Below are 22,094 nucleotides of genomic sequence, written 5' to 3'. Positions count from 1 at the left end.
GTTGAGTCCAAAATGGCACCCTATTCCCAATGGGCCCTGGTAAGAAGTAGTGCACAATATAGGGAATAGTGTGCCATTTTGAACGTAGCCACAGTCTCTCTCCGGCTGTCGAAATTATGATAACTGTCTGTCTCTCAGTCAAGACAACAACATCCGGTTCATGGACTCTGTATTAGGTGCATCTGGGGTTGAAAAAGACATGAAGCCGAGGAGTGCAGCACAAGGCATCTTTAGGACCTCGTCACGTAAAGATCCTTTCAATAAAAAGCCAAATCAGAACATGACACATCATTGGAGAAAGACCGAAATGGCAGAGAGAGAGCGAGAGAGAGAGAGCGAGATCCTTAAAAGTCTCGGTGAGGCCAGTGTCCAAATCTCAGGACCGCTTTCTGGCAACGTTTATTGGGGAATGCTCTGTTGCGGAATGTGTGTTGCCTCAGGAGCAACTATTTGACTTGTGTCACATGCCTGTGGGACGGGTATGACGGATGTGTTCTCTCTCTCCTCTCTTTTCTCTTTTGTCCTCCCTTTCCTTTGTCATCGCTCTCTCTCTCTCTCTCTCTCTCTCTCTCTCTCTTTTCCTCTTTCTCCCATCCTCTGAAAAATTACACTGGTCACAAGGATTCCAGACGTGGACTTCTCTGATAGAAACAAAAACTAGTGATGCGATTATAGAGAGAGGGTTTGATGGATGGCATGGAGGTAGACAGAGACACGATTGAACTGCTGTAATTGCCATGACCTTTCCTTCCGTACGTACGCTGTGCTCCAGGTGTGGACGTAGAGACCGACAGGGGTGAGTGGACACAACAAACTTTACCAACTTACTGGGGTATGTAACATGGATTGACGTTGTTTTGCTGTCCCAGTCTTCTTCTGTCTCTAGGTCTTCCACTTATCGCTCTCTCACTCGCTCGCTCGCTCAATCCCCCTCTCTGATCTGAAACAACCGCTTCACTCAGTATGACAAATCCAACCTCCGACAGTGAACCATATCCAAATGAAAAAAGAAGATTAAAGTGTTCTTACGCAGGTCAAAGTCATGCTCAGTTATTTGGAGATTCAAGCACTAGATGGTCATTTTACAACCAAGTGCCACGCTCTACAAACTGTGACAAAGGCAGTAGGCATATTCTTCAATAGCAACAACACGTATTGGCCCGTATTGAGAAAGCCTCTCAATTGGAGTAGGAGTGCTGATCTAGGATCAGTTTAGACTTTTACTCCATAATGAATAAGGCTATATGGACAGTGAGGACCTGATCCTAGATCAGCTCTCCTCCTGAGACGCTATGTGAATACAGGCCCGGGACACAAAGATTAAAAAGAAATCTTGAACTCTGTGAACTCTAAATAAATACAAGCAGAGAAGCGTCACTGCTCAGTAACAACAAAGGGACAGAGAGACACTATCTGGAAACCAAAAGAAAAGCTTCAGACTTCAATCAGAAGCATGCAAATAACCCTAGTGAACCACATCAAACACACACACACACACACACACACACACACACACACACACACACACACACACACACACACACACACACACACACACACACACACACACACACACACACACAGGGTGTTATTCCAGTGCATTAATTAATTGAAGCCACCTGGTGTCCCAGATCTACATCAGTAGATCACCCTGACTAGAGGGGAACAATGAAAAAAGCAGTGGAACTGGCTTCAAGGCCCATAGTTGAGTTTGAGGGCTACAAAGTGACTATGGGGCCTGGTCAAAAGCAATGCACTATATAGGGAATAGGGTGCCATTTGGGATGCATTCTTTCCTTCAGCGTGAGCTTCCAGCTGTCATGGGAGCTGTCAATGAGTTATCTGTCTGATGATCTTGGCGGCATTTTGAAAGCATCTGCAGTCACACATGCACATGCCTGTTCTGACACACACACACACACACACACACACACACACACACACACACACACTGCGACCATTTAGTCGCATTTTGCGACCATTTGACTTGGCTGTGCAAGTAAAAAAAATATATATTGGTCACGTCGGTGCGAGCTGCACATTCTATATGGCCACCTCAACAACAAAAAATTGCATATTTTTTGAAGGCTAAAACCCTTATGATTTGGTCAAACCGTAAAGTACGATTTTGTAATGAAAGTGGCTGCCTGCCCCTGTACCTGTTTGGCTGGGGCCTGCTGCTGTTAGAGCGAGCCAATCTCTCCCTCCTTTCCTGGGGGAAAAAAATGCTTGAGGAGAAAAAAAACGGTTGTGATTGTATAACATTTTAAAGTCCAATTGCCGGGAGAACACAGCTATTCCTGTTGTCACAGTATCCTGTGGGAGAGAGGAGGTTATCAGCTTTCTGTAGGTATACTTTTTATTTCTCAACTCTAAATTTTGAGCACAATAGCAACTATTTTACAAACAAGATATTTGATATGGCTTTGAGATAAGGAGCGAGCGAAATGCGCATTGGCCATTGCGAGTGCATAGACTTTATTGGGCGGTAGGCTACAACTGCACAAAAAAATTGGATATTAAATAGACTGTTAAATGAATATATGGCTCCTTCTCCGTGGCCGACGAAGCCGCGTCCTCGGGGCATGCGCAGACCAGCTGGCAGGTGTGTTTACGGACATATTCAATCGCTGCCTATCCCAGTCTGCTGTCCCCACATGCTTCAAGATGGCCACTATTGTTCCTGTACCCAAGAAGGCAAAGATAACGGAACTAAATGACTATCGCCCCGTAGCACTCACTTCTGTCATCATGAAGTGCTTTGAGAGACTAGTCAAGGATCATATCACCTCCACCTTACCCTAGACCCACTTCAGTTTGCATACCAACCCAACAGGTCCACAGACCATGCAATCGCCATCACACTGCACACTGCCCTATCCCATCTGGACAAGAGGAATACCTATGTAAAAATGCTGTTCATTGACTATAGCTCAGCATTCAACACCATAGTACCCTCCAAGCTCATCATTAAGCTTGAGGCCCTGGGTCTCAACCCCGCCCTGTGCAATTGGGTCCTGGACTTTGAAGGGCCGCCCCCAGGTGGTGAAGGTAGGAAACAACATCTCCACTTCGCTGATCGTCAACACTGGGTCCCCACAAGGGTGCCTGCTCAGCCCCCTCCTGTACTCCCTGTTCACCCATGACTGCATGGCCATGCACGCCTCCAACTCAATCATTAAGTTTGCAGACGACACAACAGTAGTGTGCTTGATTACCAACAACGCCGAGGCAGCCTACAGGGAAGAGGTGAGGGCACTCGGAGTGTGGTGTCAGGAAAACAACTTCTCACTCAACATCAACAAAACAAAGGAGATGGTCATGGACTTCAGGAAACAGCAGATGGAGCACCCCCCATCCACATCGACTGGACACCAGTTGAGAAGTTTGAAAGTTTAAATTGTCTCAGCCTACACATCACCTACAAACTGAAATGGTCCACCCACACAGACAGTGTGGTGAAGAAGGCGGAACAGCGCCTCTTCAACCTCAGGAGGCTGAAGACATTTGGCTTGTCACCTAAAACCCTCATAAACTTTTACAGATGCACAATTGAGGACATCCGGTCGGCTGTATCACCGCCCTCAACCGCAAGGCTCTCCAGAGGGTGGTGCGGTCTGCACAACGCATCACCGGGTGCAAACTACCTGCCCTCCAGGACACCTACAGCACCAGATGTCACTGGAAGGCCAAAAAGATCATCAAGGACAACAACCACCCGAGCCACTGCCTGTTCACCCCGCTATCATCCAGAAGGCGAGGTCAGTACAGGTGCACCAAAGCTGGGACCGAGAGACTGAAAAACAGCTTCCATCTCAAGGCCATCAGACTGTTAAACAGCCATCACCAACACAGAGAGGCTGCTGCTACATACATACAGACTCAAATCATTGGCCACTTTAAAAAATGAATCACTAGTCACTAAATAATGCCACTTTAATCATGTTTACATATCTTACATTACTCATCTCATATGTATTTACTGTATCTTATACCATCTATTGCATCTTGCCTATGCCACTCAGTCACCGCTCATCCATTTATTTATATGTACATATTCTTATTCCATCCCTTTAGATGTGTGTATTAAGTAGTTGTTGTGGAATTGTTAGATTACTTGTTAGATATTACTGCACTGTCACACCTAGAAGCACAAGCATTTCACTACACTAGCATTAACATCTGCTAACCATGTGTATGTGACAAATAAAATTTGATTTGATAGCAGTGGGTATTATATTTGGAGTTAGTGAACTAGCTAATAATGTGTTTTGAGTTTCCACTTCCACTTACTTAGCCCCAAATAAATTAGCCTATGAAATTATTTTCCATAAAGATGCAGGCAAATTCATCTCTTCTAAAACAAAAAATATATATTCTGGAGCCTTATTTTAACAGTAAAATATAACAGCCTAATTGTCAACACAAAATGCACGACAATCACTGGATTAGGTTGCACATTAAAATATTTTGAATCATAACATGAAAAGATGAAAACGTATTTCTTCAATACCATCTCAGTAGTGTTTTACACTTTGTAGCCCTTCACACTCGTACCCCTATACAAGTTGAAAATGGCAGATTTGGACACTGATAAGTGCCTAAACTGGAACACAGTAGCTGTACAGTAATATGCTATAAATGACATCAGAGCTCAGGGTCTCAGCTTCACAGCTCTGTATGGGTTTTGACTGACAGCTATTTTGAACGTGAGCCCCGTTTCTCGACAAGAAGTTGCACCCATCCCTCCCACTATGTTTAGTTGTCTACGTGAGGGAAATGTTGTAAATTAAGAGGACTCAATGTATTTTGAAAGATGTGACGTTTAGGATTAGAATAAATACCGCTTTGATGTCATACAAGCAAGATAAACACCCGGGAGTTTAAATGTGCACTTCACATTTCCATACCATAAAACCCGTGCAAAATACATTGTCAATGTTTATGATCACTATGTTTCATGTACAGTTACAAGATGACATGGTGTTATACCCTGGGTTGTCCTGAACAGAATTAGCCTGTTGTATTGAGAAGAAAACCTCCGTTCTATGTGCACCAAAATTATGATCGGCTTCTCTGAATTACCTTGTGAAAACACTAAGGTCGCATTTTCTAATTTAGCTAGTCATGTTGCCAATAGAACAGCTTTCAAATGATGCCCACCTGAACCAGATTGCGATTTATAATGGACTCTTTTTGGATTGTGTAAACAACAACATTAATTGTGTGTGATGGCGAGGATGCGGAGCTGAGTTTATTTAAGTCATTAAAGTGCATTGAAATGACTTAGGAACTGTGTCCACTTGGAGACACCAGTTAGTCCTCTCACTCAAACCCCCTTGTCATATTGCACCTACCCCAAATTTTACAAGAATATTCTAATCATGTTACTGAATGTATCCAGAGTATTTTCAGATTGTTAACAACAAATGTGGTGAAAAGTACAGTAAATGTAAAATGCACATAAAATAAACATATTTGGATTCAGTCTTGTGTCTGGTGAACTGTTGTGTCCTCACCTTTAGTCTAATAATTTTCCCGTAATCTCCAAACCGTTCCCTTTTCATTGCTACCATGGGTATGCATTTCATATTTCTTCTGTAAGAAACCTTTCAATATAGCCCTATCCATATATGAGCTCCCGAGTTGCGCAGCGGTCTAAGGCACTGCATCTCAGCGCAAGAGGCGTCACTACTATATCATAACCGCCATCGATAAAAGACAGTACTGTGCAGCCGTCTTCATCGACCTGGCCAAGGCTTTCAACTCTGTCAATCACCGCATTCTTATCGGCAGATTCAATAGCCTCGGTTTCTCAAATGACTGCCTCGCCTGGTTCACCAACTACTTCTCAGATAGAGTTTAGTGTGTCAAATCAGAGGTCCTGTTGTCCAGACCTTTGGCAGTCTCTATGGAGGTGCCACAGGGTTCAATTCTCGGGCCGACTCTTTTCTCTGTATATATCAATGATGTCGCTCGTGCTGCTGGTGATTCTCTGATCCACCTCTACGCAGACGACACCCTTCTGTATACATCTGGCCCTTCTTTGGACACTGTGTTAACAAACCTCCAGATGAGCTATAACGCCATACAACACTCCTTCTGTGGCCTCCAACGGCTTTAAAATGCCAGTAAAACTAAATGCATGCTCTTCAACCGATTGCTGCCCACAGCGGCCCGCCCGACTAGCATCACTACTCTGTACGGTTCTGACTTAGAATATGTGAACAACTACAAATGTCTGGTTAGACTGTAAACTCCTTCCAGACTCACATTAAGCATCTCCAATCCATAATTAAAACTAGAATCGGCTTCCTATTTCGTAACAAAGCCTCCTTCACTCATGCTGCCAAACATACCCTCGTAAACTGACTATCCTACCGATCCTTGACTTCGGCAATGTCATTTACAAGATATCCTTCAACAATCTACTCAGCAAATTGGATGTAGTCTATCATAGTGCCATCCGTTTTGTCACCAAAGCCCCATATACTACCCACCACTGCGACCTGTATGCTCTCGTTGGCTAGCCCTCGCTACATATTCGTCGCCAAACCCACTGGCTCCAGGTCATCTATAAGTCTTTGCTAGGTAAAGCCCCGCCTTATCTCAGCTCACTGGTCACCATAGCAACACCCACCCGTAGCACACGCTCCAGCAGGTATATTTCACTGGTCATCCCCAAAGCCAACACCTCCTTTGGCCGCCTTTCCTTCCAGGTCTCTGCTGCCAATGACTGGAACGAATTGCAAAAATCCCTGAAGCTGGAGACTCATATCTCCCTCACTAACTTTAAGCATCAGCTGTCAGAACAGCTCACAGATCACTGCACCTGTACTTAGCCCATTTGTAAATAGCACACCCAACTACTTCATCCCCATATTGTTATTTGTATTTATTTTGCACCCCAGTATCTCTACTTGCACATCATCATCTGCACATCTATCACTCCAGTGTTAATGCTAAATTGTAATTATTTTGCCTCTATGGCCTATTTATTGCTTTACCTCCCTAATCTTACTACATTTGCACACACTGTACATAGATTTTTCTATTGTGTTATTGACTGTACGTTTGTTTATCCCATGTGTAACTCTGTGTTGTTGTTTTTGTCGCACTGCTTTGCTTTATCTTGGCCAGGTCGCAGTTGTAAATGAGAACTTGTTCTCAACTGGCCTACTTGGTTAAATAAAGGTGAAAAAAATATATATATATTTTTTCAACTACAGTCCCTGGTTTGAATCCAGGCTGTATGACATCCGGCCATGATTGGGAGTCCCATAGGGCAGAGCACAATTGGCCCAGTTTCGTCCGGGTTTGGCCGGGGTAGGCCTATATTATAAATAAGAATTTGTTCTTAACTGACTTGCCTAGTTAAATAAAGGTTAAATAAAAATACAATAAAAAAAAATAGGCAAATTCCCACAAGTGTAAAGGGTTAACCTGTTATGGCTAGGGGGCAGTATTTTCACGGCTGGATAAAAAAACGTACCCGATTTAATCTGGTTACCACTCCTACCCAGTAACTAGAATATGCATATACTTATTACATATGGATAGAAAACACCCTAAAGTTTCTAAAACTGTTTGAATGGTGTCTGTGAGTATAACAGAACTCATTTGGCAGGCAAAAAAACTGAGAAGGTTTCATGCAGGAAGTGGCCTGTCTGACAAGGTGTCATTCTTCTTGTCTCTGTTTATTGAAGAGTGAGGATCTTAGCTGTCCCGTGACACTTCCTACGGCTGCCATAGGGTCTCAGAAGGCGGTAAAAAGCTGAATCGTGGCTTTGCAGGCTCTGGCTGAAAAAAAGTAGCGCGTTTGGGTAGTGGCTGGTTACAGTACTGTGAGACTCAGGCTCGTGCCCGCGTCGACCGAAAGCTTTGTTTACTTTCCTCTGTTTAGCTAAATGGACATTCCCGGTCTGAATATTATCGCTTTTTTACGAGAAAAATGGCATAAAAATTGATTTTAAACAGCGGTTGACATGCTTCGAAGTACGGTAATGGAATATTTAGATTTTGTTTGTCACGAATTGCGCCATGCGCGCGACCCTTATTTACCCTTTCAGATAGTGTCTGGAACGCACGAACAAAACGCCGCAATTTGGATATAACGATGGATTATTTTGGACCAAATCAACATTTGTTATTGAAGTAGCAGTCCTGGGAGTGCATTCTGACGAAGACAACAAAAGGTAATCAAACTTTTATAATAGTAAATCTGATATTGGTGAGTGCTAAACTTGCCGGGTGTCTAAATAGCTAGCCCTGTGATGCCGGGCTATGTACTTAGAATATTGCAAAATGTGCTTTCACCAAAAAGCTATTTTAAAATCGGACATATCGAGTGCATACAGGAGTTCTGTATCTATAATTCTTAAAATAATTGTTATGCTTTTTGTGAACGTTTATCGTGAGTAATTTAGTAAATTGTTAGCAAATTCCTCCGGAAGTTTGCGGGGGGTATGCTAGTTCTGAACGTCACATGCTAATGTAAAAAGCTGTTTTTTGATATAAATATGAACTTGATTGAACAAAACATGCATGTATTGTATAACATAATGTCCTAGGTGCGTCATCTGATGAAGATCATCAAAGGTTAGTGCTGCATTTAGCTGTCTTCTGGGTTTTTGTGACATTATATGCTAGCTTGAAAAATGGGTGTCTGATTATTTCTGGCTTGGTACTCTGCTGACATAATCTAATGTTTTGCTTTCGCTGTAAAGCCTTTTTGAAATCGGACAGTGTGGTTAGATAAAGGAGAGTCTTGTCTTTAAAATGCTGTGAAATAGTCATATGTTTGAAAAATTGAAGTTTTTGTATTTTTGAGGAATTTGTAATTCGCGCCACGCCTATCATTGGATATTGGAGCAGGTGTTCCGCTAGCGGAACGTCTAGATGTAAGAGGTTAATAAAGCACTGTGAATGACTTTATAAGATGACTCATTCTTTCTATTGCTTGACACCACAAAAAAAATTGGTGACACCAAATCATGGGCTGGTGCCACCAACTGAAAAACTTTGTGGCACCAGTGCCACCAGGGGAAAATGTTAGTCTGGAGCCCTGCACATGCAAACACAAACACAGGCAGCCAAACACACACACACACACACACACACACACACACACACACACACACACACACACACACACACACACACACACACACACACACACCAGGCAGGCCCTGTATAAACTTTACAAAGAACAGAGTCAACTGTGTTCCACCTGTTGTGTACTTTAGGAACGCCCAGTGGATTAGCCTGTTGAATAAGATAAAAACTCCCATCCAAGATCATCAGTCCAGCTCACCAGAGCTTCTCCAGTCCACAGCCCAGCGAGCCAATGTTCTAAAACACTAACTAAACTTTAGACATTTGAATCAAGTTCCTTACAGAGAACATCTAGGGTTAAATCTACCCCTCCCTCCTCCACCTACAGGGTGTCTGTAACTATGTTGGGCCTCAAACAAAATCTCACTGTTCACCAAAAGTATTTTTCCTTCCACTTGAGCAGGCAGCAGGCAGAGAGGGAACACCTCCACCTTTATTTGTAAGGGAGTGGAACAGAGCAAAGCGTAAGGATTTAGCCCCAGGGCTGACATTACATCATCATGGGGTTTCTCAGCGGAGCGGTGTATCAGGGACCGGAATTATTCACTGAACCCTTTGAAGAACTCAGCCTGGCCCTGCCTCTCCCTCCCGCTCTCTTTCTTCTTCCTCTCTCGCTCTATCACCATGTGTCTCTCTCTCTCTGCCTCTCTCTCTCTCTGTCGCTGTCCCTCTCTCTGCCTCTCTGTGTCGCTCTCTTTCTCTCCGCCTCTGCCTCAGAGCGGCAGGTCCTTTGATGCTAGTACTGTGAGCACGTTGCTGTCCCCCAGCCCTCCCCTCCCTGCCCGATACTATCTGCTCAGACGGCACATTCATGTGGTTTATCTATGCAGCACAGCCAGACTGCAGTAGCCTTTCACCCTCCCATCGTTCCCTGCCAACCACAGGCCCTTCCCTGTTCAGGGTCCAAAACTGGAAAGGTAGGTAGCCAGGCAGGGCAGGGCAGAAAAGCAGGCATGCAAGCAGGGCAGGGCACGGAGGTAGGTCAGGCAGCAGCATGGCTTTGATATGGTGTAGTGTAATCCTGTGTATTTCGGGGGGGGAGGGGAAGGGCAGGAATCACACACACAATCAAGGGACCTATTTTTCCAGATGAGTAGACCCATTTTTCACTCCCAAGATCTGGGACGCGTCACTTACATGAGTTCTGGGAAGATGAGGAAGGGGAGGAAGGAGATGGGGGACCAGAGATGATACATCTTCCTCCTGTTCTCAGGGGAGACGACTGACTACGACGGCACTTCACCAGGAAAACAAATGAAGCTCCCAGCCAACCCAGTCTGGTCCAACCAGCCGGTCCCAATTCATCATACCTCAGGCCCCATTGTCGAACAGCCTCCTTGGTTGGCTGGGTCCTCCTCATTACTGGAACCGCCGCCACCACCACCATCCCAGAAAATATCCTCCTGTCTGGGGGGGCACCAAGAGGGGGGTGGCTGGTGGAGGCCGGGGCTTCCACCTCCACCAAGTAATCCCAGCCAAGCTATTTGTCCCCATAGGGCAACCTTGTAAAATGACCCTTATACCACAGTTGTGTAAGAGTCCAAAAGAGGAAACGATGGCAGAGAGAGAGAAATGGCCAGGTTGTGACAGAGGATGTGTCAGCTTTATGGTTTGTGCAGACCCTAATAATACTGATATGATACCTTAGTCTCGGGACAGATGGAGGCACAAAACCAATAATGCCTTCCACTGAGTAATAACAATATAATGCTAATAAGCCTGGAACACAGAAATGGCATCAAGGGACTTCCATTAGCCAAACTGGCTTACTATAATAAACCGGTATGAAAGAGCAGGGAACAATAGATATGGGATTTGATGATTATGAAACAAATAATTAATTCTCCTTACAATGAAGCACAGTGAGTCGAGGTTTATATAGATCAAAGGAAAGCAGTGGTAAAAACCTCTGAAAGACCTAAGAGGCTGATGTAATTTATGTAACGATGTACACAAAGAGAGACCTTTGAACACCGTGGGAGTGAGACAGATTTGTGATAAGGCTTCTCCTCTCATGACAGCGTGAGCAAACCAGGTTAACGGGCGCTAAGTGTGTGCGTGTGCGCACAATCCGAGCCTGTACGTACGTGCTTGTGTGGAGCCAGCCAGCCAGAGTGCAGAGGACTGAAAGGGACTCCAGGCCATGCAGCTAGCTAGCTACCCAGCTACCTTCCACAGTCAGTTCACAGTCCCAGAGTCTATCAGTCTATCTATCGGTGTATAGAAGCACAACAAAAAGGGGGCTGGACTGGTGTTATAGACCTCCCTCCAGTAGTCAGCACATTCCTGACCAACAACAAAGCCTACCTCTGCTCTGCCTGGACCCGCCATGGAGAGAGAGCATTGTCCCCCAGGTTGTTGGTTAGTGAGATAAAGTCAGTGTGTCGGCAGGTGGAAGACAGGGGGAGAGGTATGAGGGGGTTGAGCTGTTGGTCTGATTTAGAATGTCATACAACGCCTCCGACATCCATCAGCCCACGGTGCTTTGTGGCAGGCCGTGATGCAACAACGTACAGATTAGTGATAGGGAGTTGTGATTCGTGACATACCGGTACACGTTTGTTGTGAAGGGAAGAGGCAAGCATTAGGGCCTGGTTTCCTCGTCTGTGTGTCAAAGGAGGAGTAGACAGCAGGGGAAGAAGAAAGCAAAGGAGTGAGAGAGAGAGAGAGAGAGAGAGAGAGAGAGAGAGAGAGAGAGAGAGAGAGAGAGAGAGAGAGAGAGAGAGAGAGAGAGAGAGAGAGAGAGAGAGAGAAACTATTCTGTTCTATTCCGAAAAATACAAACGCAACCTCAAATGACTTTGGCTGGGACTTAAAAGCGGAGCCGGGTGGCGGTTAAAGAGACGATAGCACTTAAAATACAGCTGCCACCGCGAAACCAATAAATGGAGAAAGTAGGCGAGCAGGGCACTTATAACCTTTTAAACCCTACAGCTATATAGTGCTAGCTGCTTGTGTACTGCTTGTGTACTGCTTCTGTTGCTTGGCGGCAGGCGAGGCGGGCGGCGCTGGGAGGGGTCCTGTTCCGGGTACCTCCCGTCCTTTCTGGGCTTTGCCCATTATGGCCTCCTCTCTTGGGGTTTCCAGCCTGTGGTCGAGAAAGAGCGAGCGAGAGAAAGCAGCGCTGCCTGGATCCCTCAACCACACCAAGCTCTCATTATAGTCTAAATGCAGCGGAACATAACTCCTGCCTGGCCCGCTCGCTTTCTCTGAGCTGAGAGGAGGCATAGGCTTCAGTATATGGGTTTGGGATCCTCGTTTTCTAACTTTGTTGGTATGTGCAATGCACAGGCTTTTATGAAACGTACCAGTCAGATAAAGCGACTGTATAGACTATCCACTTCCAAGGAAATGACTCAATGTCAAAATATCAACATTTGATGCAGGTTATGGGTGGACATCAAAAAGTTGACAGGTTGAGATAGCGAGTGAGACAAAGAGCCTCAGAGTCTCTGCTGGCTTTCTTCTGTCACTCTATTTCACAGGAGGTTTGAGTCATTCCAAGGATGGATGTGAGACAAAAGCCACATTCTGGTTCTGGTTTGAGTTCCATCTGGGACTGACAGATGCTGCCACAACTCTGTCCCTGCCTTGGTCCCTGCCTGCTCCTCTGTCCCTGCCTGCTCCTCTGTCCCTGCCTGCTCCTCTGTCCCTGCCTGCTCCTCTGTCCCTGCCTGCTCCTCTGTCCCTGCCTGCTCCTCTGTCCCTGCCTGCTTCTCTAGCATGCTGTGGACAGCATAGCCCTGCTGCAGGGAAATCAGACGCAGATGTGTGCTCTGCTCTGCTCAGGCCATGAGATGAGATGCAGGCAGCTTCCTTTGCCGGGCTAAAGGAACAGACAGCTTGGCCCGGGGAGAGACAATGTGGAGACAATAGGAGATATGATGAACAGATGCCTTCATTTTAACCTACTCAGAACCAAGCAGAGGCTAAATAATTAGGGAAAACCAATGGCAACACTGGTAACTGCAAGTATAATGCATTATGATGCAGTTATAATGCATTGTAAGATGTGTTATAAGCATATTTGAGCAATTATAATACTTTATCATTTCATAATAAAAAAAGTGTCATGCCACTGCATTTACTGATTGATATACAACCGATGTATAAAAGGGCAACATAATCGTTGCTATGGAGGCTGATTGTCGTAACTCTATGTGCATCCCATAATAAATGCCATCCCAAACCAGGAAGTAGTATCAGTAGCTCCTACCCCCATGCAGATCAGGTTTAAGTCCCAAATGGCACCCTATTCCCTATATAGTGCACTACTTTTGACCAGAGCCCTAAGGGTCCAGGTCCAAATTAGTGCAGTAAATAGGGAATAGGGTGACATTTGGGATGCAGACCAGATGGTGATGACTGATGGGGATACCCTCCAACTGTGTAAATATCGGTTGGCATCGTGATGGTGAATCTGAGCTCACTGTCGCCCGGATCGTCCACCTGGGTGAATCAGGCGGGGGTGGCGGTGTGGTCCCGCCTTCATGGCCCTGTGTCATGGTCTTTACCGATGAGATGACACACTGCCTGTTGTTTACAGCAAGGTTTGGAGTTAAACACCATCACATTCACATTCACACACTGCCTCTTGTAATAGGGTTCAAAGTTAGTGGATTCCAAAATTATTCACACCCTTGATAAAGACGAGGAGAAATTACTATATAAAATAAATAATTCAAATACTGAGCTATATTTATATTGTATGCTAAAATACAAATTGGGAATTTATACTAATACAATTGCGAAGAGAAAGAGATGTTGTTTAAAACTTCTTGGTGACAGGGGGCAGTATTCGGAAATTCAGATGAATAACGTGCCCACATTAAACTGCCTGCTACTCGAGCCCAGAAGGTAGGATATACATATTATTAGTAGATTTGGGTAGAAAACACTCTGAAGTTTCTAAAACTGTTTGAATGATGTCTGTGAGTATAACAGAACTCATATGGCAGGCAAAAACCTGAGAAAAAATCCAACCGGGAAGTGGTTTGTAGTTTTTCAAGTGATTGCCTATCCAAACTACAGTGTCTGTGGGGTAATTTTGCACTTCCTAAGGCTTCCACTACATGTCAACAGTCTTTAGAACTTTGTTTCATGCTTCTACTGTTACTGGGGAGAGAATAAGAGCTGACTCAACCAATGGACTGCCTGAGACCAATGAGTTGTTTACTGCGCGGTCACGCAGGTGCGCCCACGCAGGTGCGCCGTTCCTTCTTTTTCCTCTGTAATGAAAACACTATTGTCCGGTTGGAATATTATCTAATATTTATGATAAAAAGACCCTAAGGATTGATTGTAAACATCGTTTGACATGTTTCTATGAACGGTAATGGAACTTTTTGACTTTTCGTCTCGGGTTTTGCCATCGCGCATTATGCCTTTGGAATAGTGATCTGAACGTGCGAACAAAACGGAGGTATTTGGACATAAATATGGAGTTTATCGAAAGAAAAAAAACATTTCTTGTGGAAGTGGGAGTCCTGGGAGTACATTCCGACGAAGATCAGCAAAGGTAAGTGAAGATTTATAATGCTATTTCTGAGTTTTGTTGACTCCAGAACTTGGCGGGTAACTGTATAGCTTGCTTTGATGGCTGAGCTCTGTACTCAGAATATTGAACAATGTGCTTTCGCCATAAAGCTATTTTGAAATCCGACACAGCGGTTGCATTAAGGAGAAGTGTATCTATAATTCTTTCAATAACTGTTGTAAATTTTATCAACGTTTATGATGAGTATTTTGTGAATTGATGTGCTCATTCACCGGAAGTTTTGGGAAGCAAAGCATTTTCTGAACATCACGTGCCAATGTAAAATGGGGGTTGTGGATATAAATATGAACTTTATCAAACAAAACATACATGTATTGTGTAACATTGAGTCCTGGGAGTGTCATCTGATGAAGATCGTCAAAGGTTAGTAATTAATTTTAGCTGTATTTCTGGTTTTTGTGACGCCTCTCCTTGCTTGGAAAATGGCTGTGTGGTTTTTCTTGTCTCGGCGCTGTCCTAACATAATCTAATGTTATGCTTTCGCCGTAAAGCCTTTTTGAAATTGGACATTGTGGTTGGATTAACAAGAATGATAGCGTACTGTACCTATTAAGCCCACTTTGATCTTTTGATTTAATGTTTCAACCAATTAATCTGTCTGTTATTATTCTAAGCCAAAAGCCAATCAGATGTTTTACTATCAAGTTATGTGCAAGTTCCCACTTGTGGACAATCTGAAAGCGGCAAAAAAACTTGTGTTGAGGCGACCTAAGACAAACATGTTTTCCAGATATTTTGTGTACCTCAGATAAGTGATCATACTTTATGTACAATTAAGGGAGGAATGTACTGATATGCACATGATAGCATATTTTATGTGCATTAATGACTATTTCTTGCCAATTGAAAATCTGGGGTTTTCATGCTAGTCACAGTCACACAGTAGCAACATAACTTGGTGAACTACAACACGATAATAGATTTCAGGCATTAACAGCTTACATTTTGAAATGCCTTTTGTCTTATTTAACTCTTAAATGAACCTTGCATTATTATACATAGATTACATTTTTGTAAATTTGACATTTCTCAGGTGGGCTTAAAGGGTACAGTAGCACAAAAAGCACTCCCTCTATATAGAATGTAAACAGCAATAAAGAAACATTGTTCAATATGATAAATACTACATTTGCATAATATTGTAGACTATAGTGTATATTTATACCCCAAACCATTGGTTTTCAAATATGTTATGAGTAGACGTTGCTATTCTGTATTTTTAACAATAAATCCCTGTTGTTCCAAAAGCCCAGTATGATCCTATTAAGACGAGTTTTCAGTGACACACACAGGGATAGTGTGTTGATAGCCATAATATTCAATGATCATGAGCATAATATTTTTTTGTTCAGATTTAAGTTGATTAAAACACAAAAACTACAGTTAGGCATATTATGGATTTAGCCATGGTGTCAATTAGAATCCTATGTACTGTCTCCAAGACGTTTGGAGTGGAGAGTTGGAAAATTACAATATAATGTAGATCAGTACTGGTATTTTTTCTATACAGTCTTTTTTTGTTCATCTTTATCAAGAGGGTCAATAATTTCACTGTATAATTTCACTGTAAATGGTGCCACACTCAAACCCACACAACGTATTCATTGACAATGAAGACAGCCGTCACAAATGACTAAAAACGGCAAAGACAAAACATGAAGTGACAATAATGTATGCATGTTGTATTATATCTAAGGCTGTGGCTACAGTAGACCCATTCTTTATTTTCTTTCACAACACATCACACCAGTTGAACTTGAGGCCGGCAATTTGTATTTATCAGTGGAGGCTGCTGCGGGGAGGACGGCTCATAATAAAGGCTGGAATGGTATGGTTTCCATGTGGTTGATACCATTCCAGGCATTACTATGAGCTGACCTCCCCTCAGAAGCATCCACTGGTATTATATTCAGTGTTCTAAAATCTACATTCTATGTTCTAATTCTACGTTCCACATTCTAACGGCAGGTAGTCAGTCACAGGGTAGATGGGGAGGGGACCGGCTCCACCTGCAGAGAGAATACCCCATATAATTTCACTCCCTGACTGAGGGTGATTTAAAGAGACATTGATACCTCCCTACTATGTAGTCAAATTGTAGGCAATCAGGGACCTGGGAACTGGCCTGGCTGGGAGGGAGGGAGAAAGAGAGAGGGAGGGATAAGCTGATCGTTCTGGACTCTGGCGTCTCATCCACATCAAGTCATCTCACTTTCCCCTTAACGGTGCAGAGCAAATAGAAAATTGACTTAACTTATTATTTTTGGCCCCGCCACTCATGAGGCAGAGCTCAGGGGGTGTTCGCTTTGGGGAGCAGGAGAGTAAGGCGGAGAGCATAGTGGTTATTGAACCACTTTGCTCAGGAACCATGCCAAGCCCCCCCAGTCCTAACACCAACCACTACCTACTGAGGTCTGGAGACCACTGTACATAAGAGGTAGAGCAAACCCCCAGGGGCCAAACAGCTGGGACTGACTGAGGCCTGCCTTCCTAACCTGGCCGACTCGGCCCTGTAAACCACCTCTCAGACGGTGCCAAGTAAAGGCCTCCATTCACACTGACTGGGAGAATGCTGAAACAAAGACAGCCAACAGCGGCGAAGTGGAGTGGCTAAAGAGAGAGGGCATTGTGGGAAATACATGGAGGGGACTAGTGATTTGGGGGTGAAAGCTATAATCCCTTATTGATGCCACTTGTTAAATCCACAAAAAAATCAGTGTAGATGAAGGGGAGGAGACAGGTTAACGAAGGATTTTTAAATTGAGACATTAATTGTGTATGTGTGACATTCATTCGGGGTATGGTAGTAGGTGCCAGGCGCACCGGTTTGTGTCAAGTACTGCAACGCTGCTGGGTTTTTCATGCTCAACAGTTTCCCGTGTGTATAAAGAATGGTCAACCACCCAAAGGACATCCAGCCAATGTGACACAACTGTGGGAAGCATTGGAGTCAACATGGGCCAGCATCCCTGTGGAACGCTTTCAATACCTTGTAGAGCCCATGCCAAGGAATTGAGGCTGTTCTGAGGGCAAAAAAAGTGTGTGTGTGTGTGTGGGGGGGGGGGCATACAACTCAATATTAGGAAGTTATTACTAATGTTTGGTTTACTCAGTGTATTGAATCATGAGAATTACAATACATATCGTATCAGCACCTAAGTATCATGATAATATCGTATCGTGAGGTCCGTGGCAATTCCCAGCCTAGAGGGGTTAATAGTGAATGTATTTTGGTATGGTTATAACAAGTCTTACAATTCATTATTACTAGGACTGGGATGATAGTATTGTGATACTCATTAGTATCAAGGAAACATAACACAAAGCGGGTTTAACGTCAATAGGAAAACAATCCTAATGTTGGAAACAAACATCATTATGTTGCCATTCAAAGTCACATTTTATAGATTGTACAAGCTGTAGCAAACAATATTTTACATACAGCAGGTTTTTAAAAGACCAATACTGGTATCTTCACAGCCCTAATTATAATTGCATCATAATGAATTATACCTGTGGGTACAAAGTAATCATTACAGAAACATAATAAGGTCTGATGCATACACAAGGTAGCATGCATGAGCACCTACCTAGTTTCATTACACAAGGCTTACTAAGGCATAATAGCAAGTCCTCTATGGTTTGAAATGCCATTACTTTAACGATTCAAAAATGCAGTCTTAAGGTTGCCATCTCTCTTAGTCAATCATTCACAAAACACATAAACAACCATTAGCAACTACTGAAACAGAACCAGTTTGGACATGGTGATTCTGTCCTTCTGTACTGGACACAATGTCCCTCCTCTTTACAAAGAATACAAGCTGCCACACAGTGGTCATTATGTTAGCAAAGAAATGAAAACCTAAATAGACGTTTTCAATGTAAAGTTGAGGTCCCACATTTCTGTGTGGTTAGCAAGCCAAGCCAAATGGCCAACAAATGCTATATGTGTAGAAACAGGATCCATTTCAGTGATAAATATTCTCTCTCCTTTGATCCTGATGGTCTTCCCGCAATGTGCTACTTTCATAGCAAAATATGACAAATGGTTGTTATTTTTATGAAAACACACTTGTGAGTACACACACACACACACACACACACACACACACACACACAATTCATTCAAGTTCTCTTCAGGAAAGTGTATTCTTTGTGGCTCCGTAATGTAATTTCACTGCATGAGTTAGAAAGCAGTAATAAATGAGTTACAGACATCATTATAGATTCCTGCAACAATCCTAACAAGACCAGGATAAGGTATGTCATATATAAAGAGTAATGAGCAAACACCTCACACTGCTACTTCATTAAACATGTAGGTTAGCCCACTAATAGTCATACTTGGAGTCATCTTTGAAATTAGACCCTTTCTAGCTAATCATGGTCACGTGTAGGCTACTGTAGCAGTGCAAACCACTACTAGGCTGAGATAGTTCTCCAAATCATGACTGATAGTAATAGACCACATCGTCCCGTGTTTCATGTAGGGTAGGCTACAGCGGGGTTGGAGGGGTCCGTGGCGTGGCCCAACATCCACAAGGCTGCGGGCTTGGTGGGCCATCAAAGGATTTAGAAGGCTGCTCGTGCGGGTGGTGCTTACGGAAATGATTACTAACATTAAATGGTTGGTGAAGTAGTTATGTAGAAAGGCCGTACCAAAACTAAGTAACAAGCTGGTACAATAAAATATATGGGGTAGTTTGTTCAATTTTTCTGTTGTTACAAAATATCCACACACAATCACTTAGCCTAGGCCAACTTCAAAGAAATTGTCTGTGTGAAAGATTGATAATGTATCTTCGCAGCGTGGCGGTACAGTAGGTAGGAGGTTTAGTTATATTGGTTGAACTAATAATACAAAAATAAGTCAATAATGAAAACAAACAACCATCCATAATTGGAAACGAAATGACCTATAGGCGTACTGCTGAATCAAATCATTAGACGTTATTTGACAAAACGTTTCTTGATTACTTCCAGACAATATCCTATTTGATGGAACTGTGACCAACCATCTATCAGTTGTAACTCTGATCAAGTTATGATGAACAACTTCTATGATTTTCCTGGGAACGTTTACAAGTGTAATAACCATGCTAATCCGTGAAAAAAAGGTTATTGAATGTATATGCCATGGCAGATTCTGGGTGAATCTGAGCTTTTATCCCGAAAAGAACCTGCAATGTACATGTGAATGAGTTCCAAAAGATAGAAGCCATCTTGTAATCACATTTGGTAGCAATAGGAGGCTAGTACCATCCTCACACATACAACACACAGTGCAACTCAACCCCCCCCCCCCAACCCCCCCCTCCTTCGATAAAGTTTTAGAGTAGAGTAGCAAAGTAGAATGAACGCCCAGGCTCTACTGATAAGCAAACAGAGCCGTAGCAACATATTGTATATGTCCTTCCCACAACTTAACTGAGTTTTACATACTTGCACGATCTCGCCCTCCGCGCTGATAGTGGCTCCTGCCTTTGAGAATCGTCCTTGCAACCCCGTCGTGTATGTAGTATAATCTCCATTTGGACTTGACTCAAACAGCACTACTTCCACAAAAGCCGTATCCTTGGCGAAAACCGTTCCAAGAGAAGTGGTGACCACGAAGATCACCAAGACCACCGAATCGGCTACACACTCTAACCTTCTCCTTGGTAAAATCATCATCTTGCCGGTTGGATATGCGCCGATCGGAACATAATTTCCAAGCGTGATTAGGTGATGGTGCTGAAATTCTGGAAATCGAATCTGAAGCAAGATCGATGCGTCAAAAGAGCGCCGTGTTTTCGCAATTGTGCAACGAAAGCTGTGCGTTGGCCGAGAGTGTTTATTTCACCATTGCAGCCTTGTCAATTACGTTGCCTGCTTGCTCGCTCTCTCTCTCTCTCTCTCTCTTTCTCTCTCTCACTCTCTTTCTCACTCCCTCTCTCTCCAGCTCTACAAAGCGGATCTCCTTTGATCTCCAAACACGTGATTGTTTTAGTTTTTTTTTCCTTCGAAAAGGGTTATCCCCACCCACCAATTTTCCTGACCCTCTACTTTCCACTCCCCGCTTTCGAGTGCCAGCATTCTGTTAAGGACGCAAGACGCATTCATCGTTAACACTTCATATTTAGGAGCCTATAGGTCGACAAGTATGCCTCGAATTGAAGCCAGACATTTTATCAAACGGGATCAATTTGAGTTGACATAGCCTAATCGAGGTTTAGTTTAGCTATGGACGAGAGATTTAACAGCCAACGTGGTTAAAATATTCATAAACGCTGTCTTTTAGAAGGGGTCATTCGCTCAGGGTTGAAGCCCTTGAAGATAGGAACGACCTTAAAATAATCATTACCTCTTCAAAACACTTCATTATTTAACCCGGCTAATTTTTCAATTTCATTTCTGATATATCTGTGTCACTAGGCATTAATGGTAACTTGTTACATTAATGATACATCTGCCCCTATTGTGAGATGAAAAAGTTACTACGCAGCCTGTAGTTGCCGGTAGTTTTTGAGGAATAGCTCAAGAAGCATGCCGCGTGTTCGTGTTTAAGAAATAAAAGGGACAATTTAACCAACACTTTATACAAATCATGAATAAGGGCCTTTATAAATGGTTCATCAACGCTTATTTATGAAAAGTATTATAAAGTGTTATTTTGGCATTATTAACATAATATGCATTACAAGTGGTCAAATACCCATGTCAGTGTTTTGTCTAGCTGCATTCCTCTCATCTTCAAAGGGTTCTTACCCTAATTGTTATTAAGACTGAGGTATGACAGGCTAATTACACGTACTTTCAGTAATTGAGAGAAACAGCTGTCACAGGTGTTTAAAGCATATCAAGGGTTATTTGTAACAGAAATACATCATCACTTTGGTGTAGGAGAGATTGATGCACAATATTAGGCATGTATAGGGTTCGAGTTTTGCGTGACATTTTTTACACACTGTGAACGATTGAGGTGAGTAAACTATTGTAAACCATAACACAAACAATTACACAAAAATAGAGGACAAACATAAATATAGTGTATTTAGTAAAAAATATAATAAGAATTAAATAAAGTATATTGTTACATGGATTCTTTTTCAGTAGACAATAATATTGCCGTGAATAATATAATGGTGTTTGGACAGAGGACCAGTCTGATGTCTTGTCTTGAATCCTTTATCCAGACAGATGTCTGGCGTTTGTTTGTGTGCTGCATGGGACATGGCAGTGCCTGGGTGCTGGAGACAGCCTCGATCACAATTCTAAGTCCCAAATGGCTCCCTATTCCTAGTCCCATAGGGCTCTGGTCAAATGTAGTGCACTATGTAGGGGATATGGTGCCATTTGGAACACAGTCTTTGCCTGGGAGGAAGAGAGGTTTGTTTCGAAACAGACAGATCTTATGTATAATTCCAGTGTCTGAATCAGA

The 22,094-nt window shown here is 43.2% G+C and overlaps 1 protein-coding gene across 2 annotated transcripts in view; it reads right to left on the bottom strand.

Annotated features, from left to right (window-relative positions):
* Positions 1-20,686, bottom strand: part of znrf3 (zinc and ring finger 3) — a 112,080-nt gene extending 91,394 nt beyond the window's left edge. The window contains exon 1 of one of the 2 annotated variants that reach the window (XM_014170571.2): positions 20,117-20,686. In XM_014170571.2, coding sequence (XP_014026046.1) covers positions 20,117-20,347 — 231 coding nt within the window. In that variant the 5' untranslated portion in view covers positions 20,348-20,686. The remainder of the gene's footprint in view (positions 1-20,116) is intronic. The other variant, XM_014170570.2, reaches the window with a different exon arrangement.
* Between the last annotated feature and the right edge of the window lie 1,408 nt (positions 20,687-22,094).

The sequence above is a fragment of the Salmo salar genome, chromosome ssa24 (genome assembly GCF_905237065.1).
Source record: "Salmo salar chromosome ssa24, Ssal_v3.1, whole genome shotgun sequence".
Classification (NCBI taxonomy): domain Eukaryota; kingdom Metazoa; phylum Chordata; class Actinopteri; order Salmoniformes; family Salmonidae; genus Salmo; species Salmo salar.
The sequence above is the reverse complement of the archived record's forward strand: the minus strand, read 5'-3'. Positions and strand labels throughout refer to the sequence as shown.